The sequence below is a fragment of the Aedes albopictus genome, chromosome 2 (assembly GCF_035046485.1).
Source record: "Aedes albopictus strain Foshan chromosome 2, AalbF5, whole genome shotgun sequence".
Classification (NCBI taxonomy): Eukaryota; Metazoa; Arthropoda; class Insecta; order Diptera; family Culicidae; genus Aedes; species Aedes albopictus.
The window spans coordinates 117,209,194-117,221,941 of NC_085137.1; the positions used below are offsets into that span (position 1 = coordinate 117,209,194).

General features: G+C 43.9%; 2 protein-coding genes across 2 annotated transcripts; both read right to left on the reverse strand.

The window, feature by feature from the left end:
• Nucleotides 1–2,976: 2,976 nt before the first annotated feature.
• LOC134286170 (uncharacterized) lies at nucleotides 2,977–4,905 on the reverse strand. Its single transcript, XM_062847746.1, has one exon. It carries the CDS (start codon nucleotides 4,903–4,905, stop codon nucleotides 2,977–2,979), a length of 1,929 nt encoding a protein of 642 aa, XP_062703730.1.
• Nucleotides 4,906–5,468: 563 nt separating this feature from the next.
• On the reverse strand, nucleotides 5,469–6,926 carry LOC134286171 (uncharacterized). The gene has a single exon (XM_062847747.1). The coding sequence runs from the start codon at nucleotides 6,924–6,926 to the stop codon at nucleotides 5,469–5,471; it is 1,458 nt and encodes a 485-aa protein (XP_062703731.1).
• Between the last annotated feature and the right edge of the window lie 5,822 nt (nucleotides 6,927–12,748).

The window sequence follows — 12,748 nt, forward strand, 5'->3', positions numbered from 1 at the left end:
TTATTCGACTCGCAGTAATTCCTTTACAACATAGTTTAAGAAGTTTTTTTTCTGCTTCTTGTTAAGTTCATGTAAAAATTAGCACATTTATCTGAATAATTTGTTTTGCGCAAGTCAAATAAGCGCTTTCGTTTCATCTTACTTCGACTCAGAGTACAGGATGAAAAGCACGTGTTTTTTTCTTGAACAGCAGCTGAATTAATGTGTTGTTCAGTTGTTAACCATAATGTTGTGCTAATTCATCACTGCTGAATAGGAGTCGAAGTTTGATCATTATTAAACCACGACAAGTTTATGTTTTGATTTGAGCGCTGCAATTCATCATCTCTAGGATGGCGCAGATCGGAAGGCATAAGGCTGGCAATCGATGGGTCTCGAGTTCGAATCTTGATTTAGGTAAATTTATGTGAAGTTATTATTTCACAAAAGTTGTTCACAGCATAAGTGCCAATTATGAACTCTCGTGGAAATTGAAAAATTTTGCATTTTATTTATTTTTGTCCATTTTTGATAGAGTTGAATAACAGCTCTAATATATAGTTGTTAAACGATTTTACAACAAACAGTTTGGTTGGTACACAACACTATGCTTAATTCTTTCTCCAAATTTGTGTGAACAAAACCCGTACAGAGGTTGAGCCAGAAAATTATTCAAATGTTATTCAGCATCATACTGAATTAATCCAACGTAAAGGTGCTTGTAAAATGAGTGATTGTTAGTTGGGAATCCTGCTTGGGTGTTTTCTTTGATATCGAGGGTGCCTTTGACAACTTGCCTTTCGATGCCATATTGGAAACCGCACGGGGTCGTGGTATATCTCCAATGATTTCCAATTGGATTCACCAAATGCTCGAAAGCCGACATCTCTTCTCGACATTGCGTCAAGCGGCGATTAGGAAATTGAGTGTTTGTGGATGCCCCCAAGGGGGAGTCTTGCCACCGTTTTTGTAGAATCTCGTAGCAGATACGCTATTGAGGCAATTCAATAATAGCGGTTTTCCTACTTATGGTTTTGCCGACGACTACCTAAAATTGTTAGTCGGTATGTGCATCAGCGAAAAGGGTGCTGACCTGATGCAAAACCCTCTTCAGGTAGTTGAGAGTTGGTGTCGCCAATATGGCCTTTCGGTAAATCCGAGTAAAACATCTATCGTTCTTTTCACGGAAAGCGAAACCGTAATGGTTCGACCATTGTGTCTCTTTGAATCTGTAATCAATGTGACTGAACAGGTAAAGTACGTTGGAGTTATTCTTGATTCCAAGCTTTCCTGGACACCTCACATTGAGGTCAGAATCAAGAAAGCTTGTATGGCCTTCGGGAAATGCCGGCGAACCTTCGGTACAACTTGGGGTCTAAAACCCAAGTAGGGTGACGAAGGGTATTATCGGCAGGTTTGTTCTCTTCGTCATGGGGGGTTTTTGTGGGCCGAATTGTCTGAAATTTTGGCATATAACTCGGCTTGGTTGGGAAGGATTGGGGGCCAACTCTGAGACCAACAGGTTTCAAAAAACCTTCCATGACGAAGAGAACAAAACTGCCGAAAATACGTAAGTTCCCCTATATCAAATGGATTTACACAACTGTTGTTTGTCCAATATTGGTCTATGGATGTCTTATGTGGTGACAAAAGGGCGAAGTGAGAACGGTCCAATCAAAATTAGGCCATCTCCAAAGGATATGCTTCATGGCGATATGTGGAGCGTTCTCTTCAACTCCCATGACAGCGCTCGAAGTTCTCTTTGATGTTGCTCCACTACATATTCATCTCAAACAAAAAGCACTTTCTTGCACTTATCGCCTATGGGTACTCGGTTTACTAGAGGAAACTCCTGTGAACCGCAGTTCAACACACACCTCGTTGTTACAACTTTTGGTGGATTGGGACAAAGTTGTCCTTGCTCCAAGTGATCTTACAATTACTTGTAATTTAACATATAGTACATTTTCCACGCTCAAGTAACACATCGAAACATGTTGCTGTCAAAGATTTGTTAAATTATGTTATATAAAAGTTTTTCTAATACAACCCTGCCTAAAATATAGTTTTCATAAGTTTTTAGAAAACATGTGCATTCAAAAAAATGTTACGAATATGTTTTTCAAAAACAAACACGTAAATCATGTGTCTCGTCACAAAATGTCAAACAAGTGTGGTTTTGTCACTCAAATATGTTAAACATGTTATATTCTAGTTTTAATAACAACATGTGGAAAAGTGGCGCTAAACTGCACGAGCAGATTAGGCCTAACTACCGTCGGGGGCAGTGATATTGAAGAACTTTGACTGCCCGGTCTCGAGTCTAAAAACTAACTAACTTGATTTATTCTTCCTTTCTTTTTACAAAGCTTCTGTATTTACTTTATCTTCATTTTGGTGCCGTGGGCACCGAGTAATTTTCTGCTGAATCGCTCTGAGGTTTCGGGTGTCCGCCGCTCAGAGGATGTGCTGCTCTTCGTTGGTGCTGGGTGCACCAAATCGTCCGTTGTATTCTGAGGTGTCGCGACGTCGGGTGACATCCACTCAGACGTTTCTTCAATGGTGCTAGTCGCACCTAATCTGCTGACTCAAACTTCCAAGTTTCTTCTTTTCGTAACTGCTTCCAGAGCCTTGAGTCGGCTCGCATTGCGCCGCCACTTCCAGATGACGACGACGATGATGATGACTACCAGAAATGCGCCGTCCATGGAGTATGACACGACGTCATGCGCGGTGATTGAATTTGAGATAGTTTCGCTATCTCCGAATGGCCACATGTTGATTCTGCTTCTGCTGGTTGTTGATGTGAACTGTATTCCACAATTCACGATGTGTTGATTTATATTGACCGGGTGGACCTTCTAGTGGCACATTTTCTGCTGATAGAGCGTCTGCTCGGCTCTTTAGGTGCGCATTTGTTGATGGTGCATGTTCGCTGAGAACCTTATTGCTTTTAGGTTCCCACTGACGCTTGCTTTTTAATTTGAATGATTTTAGCTATCTCCATTTTCTCCCCCCTTTGGGACGTAGACGTCCGTCCCAAATTCTCTCTGATGCGCTTGGGGGTTGATCTTCTTCCATTTCGCCATCCGTTGGCTGTATCGTTGTATTGTTATCCGCACGTGTTACGAATTCCTCTACTGCTTCTTTGTTAGTTACTGAATCTTCTGATGATCTCTCGACTTCGATAGGAAGAGGAGCTAGCACTCTTACATTTCGCTTGTAAGTGCCTGTTGCTGTACGTATTGTGGCTACCCTTACGATGTCATCTGGTCCTTTAAATACTTCCGTTACTATGCCCATGGGCCAATTTGCGACTGGGACGTGATCGTTTCCGATGAGAACTATTTCTCCTACTTCTAGGTTGCGTTGCTGATTATTCCATTTTGTGTAATTCCTCAGTTGATGAAGATAATCTTCCCTCCATCGCTTCCAAAATTGTTGGGCTTGATGGTTTACTCGCTTCCATCGAACATTGATATTGATCGATTCTTCTTCTTCTGCCGGTAGTGGCATTGTATATATTGGTCTTCCTATTAGGAAATGAGCTGGGGTTAATGGTTCCAGCGCTTCTACGTTTGTAAGAGCCACTGTTAACGGTCTTGAGTTCATAATTGCTGCAATCTGGTGAAACAGAGTTTGCAGTTCCGTGAGCGAGAATTGAGCGCCTCGTCCTGCACCCTTGAATAATCGCTTCGCTGTTTTGATATTTGCTTCCCATAGGCCACCGAAGTTTGGACTTCGCGGCGGTATAAATGAAAAATTGATTCCTTTTTCTGCTGCTAGGTCGATGATGTTGTGTTGGAACAGTTCCTTGTTGTAGATCTTCCGCAGTTGTGAGAGCTCTCTGCTAGCTCCCACAAAGTTACGTCCGTTGTCAGAATAAATCACTTCAGGTCTTCCTCTTAAAGATGTAAACCTTACCAAAGCGGATATGAAAGCGCCGGCTGACTGGTTTTCTACTACTTCTAGGTGTATCGCCTTTGTGGCTAGGCAAATGAAGATACACACGTAAACCACGCTCTTTGTTCGAGATTTGGTTCCTGCTGTTACGGTGAATGGACCGCATAAGTCCACGCCTGTGTGGGTAAATGCCGGTGATGGATTAACCCTTGGATGTGGTAACTGACCCATTTGTTGGGTGAATTGTTTTGGACGATTACGAACGCACAGAACGCACCTGTTGAGCACACCCTGTACGGTTTTTCTCATGTTGCGCATCCAGTACTTCTTCCGGAATTGCACTAATACTACTTCAGCTCCGGCGTGCAGCAGCTCCCGGTGAATATGTTCAATAATCACCTTAGCAAACGGATGATTGTTCGGAATTAGAATTGGCATCTTTTGCGTGAAGGGTACGTCTGCCTGACTCAGTCTCCCGGTTACGTGTATAAGACCATTGATAAGTCTCGGCTTCACATGTTGGAACTTCCCTATTGGTTTAATTTTCTTCGTTTCACGTATGGAGTGAGCTTCTTCTGGGTATCTCACTAATTGCATGATTCGGATTGCAAGATTCAACCCTTCTTCTAGATCTTCAACGGTAAGAGGTCCAATTCGTCGCTCAGCGAACCGGCCTCTAGCTTTTAAGCTCTGCGATTCAGCCATGAAATTGTTTATAGCTCTGTTGATAAGCGCAAAGTGTCTGCGCGTTCTTCTGAATGAGTTGTGGTGTCGGAATCCTTCGATATAATCTTCCACTGGTTTGGCGGTAGTTTGGGTTAAACAAATCTTTTTAACTTCTTCTGCAAGTGCTGCTGCATCTTCTTCAATTGGTAGATTCGGGTAGTCGTCTTCAGTTAGAACTGTTGGCCCGTTCAACCAAAATTGTCTTTTGCTTCCTAAAAACTTTTTTACAGTCGTTCCACGTGAAACCAGATCTGCTGGATTTTCTGCCGATTTCACGTAATGCCAGTTATCAATCATTGTTAGATTTTGAATCTTCCTTGTTCGGTTTCTCATGAAGACTTCCCATCTTGAAATAGGTGTTTTTATCCAGGTCAGGGCGATTTGAGAGTCGCACCAATAATGTTCTGCAGTTATTCTTCCCTTTAGTATCGTCCTTATTCGACTGCAGACTTCAGCTAGAAGCAAAGCAGCTTGTAGTTCTAGCTTGGGTAGTGTAGTTCCACTCTTCCGTGTTGATTTCGTGGGCAACTTATTTGAGGTTACCTCTTCTTGATCTTGATTTCCTTGCGAGATCATATTCTTCGGCGCAACCCTTGACTTAGCGCATAGTAATCTTGATGTGATCTCTTCTCCTTGAGTTTTAGCTACCATGTAGACTGCGCAACCATAGGCTATTCCTGACGCGTCGGAAAACCCATGCAGTTCCAGTGAGTCACACTCGCTTGGGAATGCTTGCCTTGGCATAGTGAATTCTTTCAGATCTTCTAGCTGAGCTTGGAATTTGTTCCAGCTGGTAAGAATGTCTTCAGGGATAAGTTCATCCCATTCTATGTCTTCCTTCCATGTTTCCTGCAACATTTTTATGATATCCTTTTTATGATATCCTGGTCTCCAATAGTCACGGTTGTCTCCAGGTCTTCCTCCTTGATGTCTTCAATTATGGTTGGGGTGTTTGACGCCCACTTCCTTAGGGGAAAACACCTCTTTTTCAATGCTACCGCAACGCTTGTTTTTAATTTCTTCAGCTCTGAAACATTTGGCGCTCCGAGCATCAGGTTGTCTACGTAGAAACAGTTCTCGATGGCGTCGGCCACTTGAGGGCTTGTTTCTCGTTCTTCTACTGCTACTTGCTTCAGTGCTCGGCATGCTAGGAAGGATGAGGATGCTTCTCCATATGTAACTGTGGTTAGACGATATGCACGTATTGGCAGACTTTGATCCTTCCTGTATAGGATGCATTGGAACCAAGTATCTGGTTCCGCTACCTTCACTTGGCGGTACATTTTTTCTACGTCTGCCATTAATACTATGTTGTGCCCGCGAAAGTCGATTAGCACATCATTTAGGTCTCGCTGAACGTTAGGTCCAACGATTTGTACGTCGTTAAGTGATACTCCACTGGTGGTTTTTGCACTGGCGTCAAATACCACTCTTAGTTTGGTTGACGTTGAGTCAGGCTTCTCTACGCAACTGTGAGGGATAAAGTATCTTACGTTGTGGAGTTCTTCCGCTGCGATGGGCTCCATATGGCCCATTTCAATGTATTCTTCCATGAATTTGCGATATTCCGTGTATTTCTTTTTATCAATGGATAGTCTGGTTTCAAGGGCCAGATATCTTCTTCTTGCTTGTTCAAAGGAATGTCCCAGTTGTTGGTGATCGCTTCTAAACGGCATCCTGACTACGTATCTGCCTTCTGAGTCTACGATTGTATTATTGATAAAGTGTTCTTCGGCTTCTTCATCGAGGTTTTTCGGTGCTTCCGTCTCTCTCCCTAGTTCTTCGATTTTCCAGAACTGCTTAAAGAGTTCGTGGAGTTCGTTGTTAGTTTCTCCTTCCCTGGGCTCTTCCTCGACTTTTGCGCATGTCAGCGCCGTGGTTCTACAGGATTCTGTGAGGACTCCCACTGCCAACCATCCGAATGAGGATTCTTGGAATGTGGGGCCTCTTCCCACGCGTAGTAGATTGGTTCCTAGTATTTGGTAGAAAACCCTCGCTCCGAGTAGTATGTCTATCTGACTGCAAAGATTAAAGTCTGGATCTGCTAGGGGAATGTTTTCTGGAATATCTAATTCACTGAGCGGTATTGTGTAAATCGGCTGGTGATCAACTATTTTTCGGACGACTGCTAGCTCAATGTCCATAAATACTTCTCTATGTTGTGAGCAGATTCTGGCTGCTATCTTCCTGTCGACGATTAATGAACCGCCAATGCCTAGGAGGCGCATTTTGCTTTTCCGTGTAGGTACCTGCAACTGTTGCGCGGCTTCTTCTGTAATTGTTTCTGCTTGGCTGCCGGAATCGAGGATACACCTCATATCGTGCCACTTCCCGTCGCCTCCGCTTACCCAGATGATTGCGGTGGCAAGAAAAACAAAACTGCGCTCCGATTCTAGTCATTTGGTTTGACTAGGTCCTGCTTCTGCTTCCTTCGATGGTTTGTTGTTTGGTGGACTGCTGCTTGGCTTTTCAGTCCGTACTTCGTGCAGAAGAGTGTGATGTCGTCCTTTGCACTCCTTGCACCTTCCCGTGTTTCTACAGGCCTTGATACCATGGCCCTTCTGCAGGCAGTTATAGCAGTGCTGCGTCTGCTTAACCATTTCCAATCAGCCGGGGATTGGCTTTTCTAGGAAAGACTCACATTTGTAAATAATGTGGGCGATCTTACCGCACATGGAGCACTTGGGCTCTGATTTCGGGATGCTATTCTTATGAGCCGGGTTAGCTGTAAGTGCGACTACTTTGTTGTAAGGGTGTTTTGGATGCTCCGACGATACGCTGCAGCATAGTTGGTTCGCGATCCGTTCTACTTCTTTCTTGAAGTCATCCCACTCATATATTGTTTGTAGATCTAGTTTATCTTCTAGTTTGGAAAGTGTATGGTCGTCAATGCGTTCCTTGACGAGACATACGAGAAGTCCGTTTGCGATACAGTTCATGCTGTTTGCTGCTTCTCCTGCAATTTGGCGAGTAGATGTCAACATCGTATCTACTGCGTCGATGATGTTTAGTAGCGCCTTTGCATTTTGCTTCTGCGGGCGCTTAAACTTCAATACCTTCTGAAAGTGTCCTTCGAATGCGATTCGCTTCTTGTAGAAGCGTTCTTCAAGTTTCTTCCAGGCGTCGTAGAAACTCAGGCCGGAGTCTTCAAACGCCTTGCAGGCGTTGTAGGCGGGTTCGAACCCCTCTAGTCCCTTTTGCAGGAATACGTACTTCTCAGCGTCTTCCGTGATTGTGGCGATTCGTTTTTCAAATCGCCCTTTAAAGGAAAGCCATTCCGTAGGCGATCCTGAAAACTTCGGCAGCTCGATTCTAGGCAGGTTGGCGGACTTGGCCGCACCCGGCATCAGTATTGTTTGATCGGCTGCATTCGTTGAAGGGGTGGGCTCAAATCCACCTCTTATTCCTTCCTTGTGTTCGGCCAATTTGATTAGCCGGATGAATTCTGCTTTTACGTTAACGAAGATTTGCATCAGTGGACCCCTTCGCTGCGAGGTGCCCGTGATGCCTTCCAATTTGAGGAGTATGTTCGTTGCCTGCTTCCATACTTCGTTGAGCACTTGATCCCGTGCTTCCAACTCCGCCGATGAGGGGAGTCGATGTTGTTCGATGGACGATGCGTAAATCTCCATGTCCTTTAAAGATCCCTCCATGGCCGTCAGTTGTCTGACGAGGGCCGTGGCGGGATCATCTACATCTTCCAGCGGCATGGCTTTAGACTTACCAAACCTCAATAGGGGTTGAAATGAGGTACTTCTTTACTCCCTTTCACCACACTGCGCCTTCTGGGGGCACACTTTTCTGCTGGTTATGCCGCGCGGGGGCTTCACTTCTCACGGTATTGCAGTTTTTTTTTTATTTAATTATTGCACGCACTGGTAATCTTGCATTGGGCAACTGGGGCCCGTATTTCTATCTGGGTTCACAATTCGTGCCGCGCGGGCATCATTTTTGGTGCACTGTGTTTTCTTCCTGTTAGTGGTCAACGGTGGCGATCATTTAGTGGGCAGCAAGGGCCCGTGATTGAAACATTATCACTGTTTTATGCCGCACGGGGCCTCACTTCTTTTGTAGCACTGCGCGTGATTCGATTACACACTACACGATGCGGCGGAGCGCATTCTTCCAAAGGGTACACTTTCACAGGGAAAATTTTCTTCGCGATGTTTCACTACACTGGGGCCGTCGTAGGCTCATTTTGATTCTTTCTCCCCCCGTTGGTGTGCGCTCATTTTGCTTACGCACGTTGTGGCTAAGCCGAGCGAATTCTGCCGATCACTTATGGCGGGAGGGTTTTAATTTTTATTTCACTTCACTGCACTCGAGATCGGCGCGCGGTGGCACGCGATTGTAAAACTTCACTTTTGTTTGCGCGATGAAGATACGTGAATCTTCATCACGTCGGGGTCACCAATGGAAAAGTGGCGCTAAACTGCACGAGCAGATTAGGCCTAACTACCGTCGGGGGCAGTGATATTGAAGAACTTTGACTGCCCGGTCTCGAGTCTAAAAACTAACTAACTTGATTTATTCTTCCTTTCTTTTTACAAAGCTTCTGTATTTACTTTATCTTCATTTTGGTGCCGTGGGCACCGAGTAGTTTTCTGCTGAATCGCTCTGAGGTTTCGGGTGTCCGCCGCTCAGAGGATGTGCTGCTCTTCGTTGGTGCTGGGTGCACCAAATCGTCCGTTGTATTCTGAGGTGTCGGGTGACATCCACTCAGACGTTTCTTCAATGGTGCTAGTCGCACCTAATCTGCTGACTCAAACTTCCAAGTTTCTTCTCTTCGTAACTGCTTCCAGAGCCTTGAGTCGGCTCGCATTGCGCCGCCACTTCCAGATGACGACGACGATGATGATGACTACCAGAAATGCGCCGTCCATGGAGTATGACACGACGTCATGCGCGGTGATTGAATTTGAGATAGTTTCGCTATCTCCGAATGGCCACATGTTGATTCTGCTTCTGCTGGTTGTTGATGTGAACTGTATTCCACAATTCACGATGTGTTGATTTATATTGACCGGGTGGACCTTCTAGTGGCACATTTTCTGCTGATAGAGCGTCTGCTCGGCTCTTTAGGTGCGCATTTGTTGATGGTGCATGTTCGCTGAGAACCTTATTGCTTTTAGGTTCCCACTGACGCTTGCTTTTTAATTTGAATGATTTTAGCTATCTCCAACATGTATAACAAAAACATCATTCCTCCGCATGAAAAATTATCTTCACCTTGTTAATAAACAAATGTCAATCCGTGAGTAAGTAAAGTTTACATAATTGGTTTCTTCTGATCTGGCCAGGAGTTTATACAGTTCTACTACAGTGGAGAATTTTTCGTCGTTGGTGGTGGTATGAGTCGTTCCGTAGATCTTATTGAGTATGCTGGTGACCGAGTGGATTTGGGATGCTTTCAATGGGGATTCCTCGGATGCCGCTCCAATGGACGTACAATCCACGCATCCCGTCGTCAATGTCTCCTCAGATTTGGGACACTAGATTTCCCGCACATTTATCGAACTGGCAGTCGCCAGAACACTATCAAAAAACCTCACCAGTTACTAAGTTTTCCGCTCCCGCTTCGGAAAACGTCACAGTGCTACAACGATTATTTTGCTCTTGCACCGTATCCGGGGCCCGTTCTCTGGTTCTGCTCCGGCGTTCCGTTCCGCTACTTCCTCCTTTGAAGTGCTGTCGGGGTTTCTTCGTGGCGGACGACGTCTCCGTTCGGGAGTGATTTTTAGTAAAACGTTTAGCAGGAACTACAATTCAAGACCAACAATAGGACAGATCGGTGAAGTACTAGATTTGTAGTAATGAGCTGAATTTTAGTACGGTGAGAAGGTCAATTCTTCGTTTCTGCACTGAAATGGTGCAAAAAGCGTGGGTATTATTATTCCTTGCCTAATTTGATGCTGTTTGAGCAAAACTTTGGGCAACAGTGTTGTTGTTTTCTCCATTTCTTGCAACATAAACAACATAGTTATCCAAAGTTTTGCTCAAACAGCATCAAATTAGGCAACGAATCATAATACCCACGCTTTTTGTAGCATTTCATTGCAGAAACGGAGAATTGACCTTCTCACCATACTAAAATTCAGCTCATTACTACAAATCTAGTACTACACCGAACGTGCCCCATTGAAAAGGCCGCATCAACATTTTGTAAACAAATAAGTTTCTGTCGACTTGAGGCCTTTTGAACTCCACCCACACACCTCACCACCACTAACAGAAAGCGCAAACATCAAGCTTTCTGTTAATGGTGGTGAGATGCGTGGGTGAATCCCAGAAGGCTCTAAGTCGACAGAAACGTGTTTGTTTATGCAATGTTGTTGCGGCCTTTTCAATTGTTGGTCTTGAATTTCTTTTTTTTCGAATATTTTCAAAATGAACCGCTGTTCTAATGAAAATGAATGGCTGTTGTTATAATGCGGGGCCAGCTCTGACGTGTGTTGGAATGTTGAGATTTTTGTCATATGTTGTTTTCCAATACTTTTGGATGACATATTTAAGACATAATAAAACATTGCTTGACAGACGTTCGTTCAAATTGTGTTTTCGCACCGGTGTCACGAACACTAATGCAAATCTACTGGTTGGAAATACGCTCGTTTGATTTTGCCGGGAACAGCTGATTTTTGTTTACAAATTTCGACCAGTAACTCAAGTAGTGTTCGTGTGTTGCAACGTGTACGTACACGCAAGTAGAAACCACCATATGCAACAATGCTAGATGTAAGTCGCAGTGACTTCTGTGTAACCAAAACTTTCGCTGCCGTGACATGTGGGCTGCCTAGGCGATGTGTTGTCAGTTACAGTGTATGTATGTAAAAAATATTCACTATCAAAAGAAATAAATAGAAACTATTTGATAGCTGCATGCGAAAACTGGCCTCTGACGCATAAATATTGTGTACAGGAGCACCAGAGACAACCAGACGTAATATCTAAAGTATTTTCCGCAAAATTCTAACACTTTCACCAATGTTCTCTAAAGCATCATATAGCTTCTGAGAGTCTAAAATTATTTGAAATTATTATTATATGTAGGAACATTATTCGAAAAATGAGAGCATTATATCCAATCGATTATCATTGTTTTGACCCTACCGAGGAGTACATATAAATAAAAAAAAATACGCTGTTGATAAGTTTGTTGAAAATAAAGAATACTAAAAAAATCACATGTGAGAATGTTTTTGATTGGCACTGTATATTCTTCGTGCTAGCCAGTAACAAGGACTATGTACCAATGTTGCTGAACACTGATGAAACATGCGAAGGGCGATGAATATTGCTTCGCCATGTACATGTGAACTGCGAGTGAACAGGTTTGTCAAAGCTTGAGCTTTGTTCGTCATCAACGAAGCGTCGTGGTCGCTCGTTACGACTGAAAAAAAAAACTTCATCGCCCGGACATGATTGCTTCGATGCATCATGCGTGCTCTTCGCGAAGATCAGAAAACCATTCGCACGAGCAGCTTCGTGAACGGCACCCGCTGCACGGCATTTTAGCTAACATGGTACCCTGGTGCCTGCTAAATAAAACTGGTCATATTTTTGCCATTTTATCGCCGATTTTAGCAATCTTGGGCTAATTCAATTCAAGAAATCACCTTCTACTGAGAGGGGGGGCCAGAGTGGTCACCGAGGATTGCGGAAAATCCGGATTTCGGCGTAGAATTTTAATGCCTGATGCCACAATAAACCAGGTCTTTCCCAACCACATTAGCCGCAACGCACCTGTCAAAATGCACTCGCAACGAATAGGACGATTGAAGGAGTGAGCACCATGAACGAATGGAAGTCGCATGTGGTCTGCACAAATGATCAACTTACTTCCTCGTTCACTGCTCCCGTTGACTTGCTAGAGAGTTCTTCGCGAAGCATAAATGAAAAAACCCGGATTAATCCACCTAGTGGTGATAGCGCCTTTCTCGTCGAATATTTACTCATGATCTTTACGTCGACATAAGCCGATCCTGAGAACACTTATACGCTTAATACGATTCATGTAAAATTTGACCTCCTTATGAACCAAATTGTGCACAGTAATTTTAGACGCAAAAGAAGATTGGAATAGTTATTTATGCAACGAGCTGCAAAATGATGATTTTTACAGCACGAGTCGTACATTTAT

What these genes read in the sequence shown, in the direction of transcription:
- LOC134286170 (XM_062847746.1), bottom strand. Translation starts at nt 4,905, where the DNA reads ATGATTGATAACTGGCATTACGTGAAATCGGCAGAAAATCCAGCAGAT.
- LOC134286171 (XM_062847747.1), bottom strand. Translation starts at nt 6,926, where the DNA reads ATGAGGTGTATCCTCGATTCCGGCAGCCAAGCAGAAACAATTACAGAA.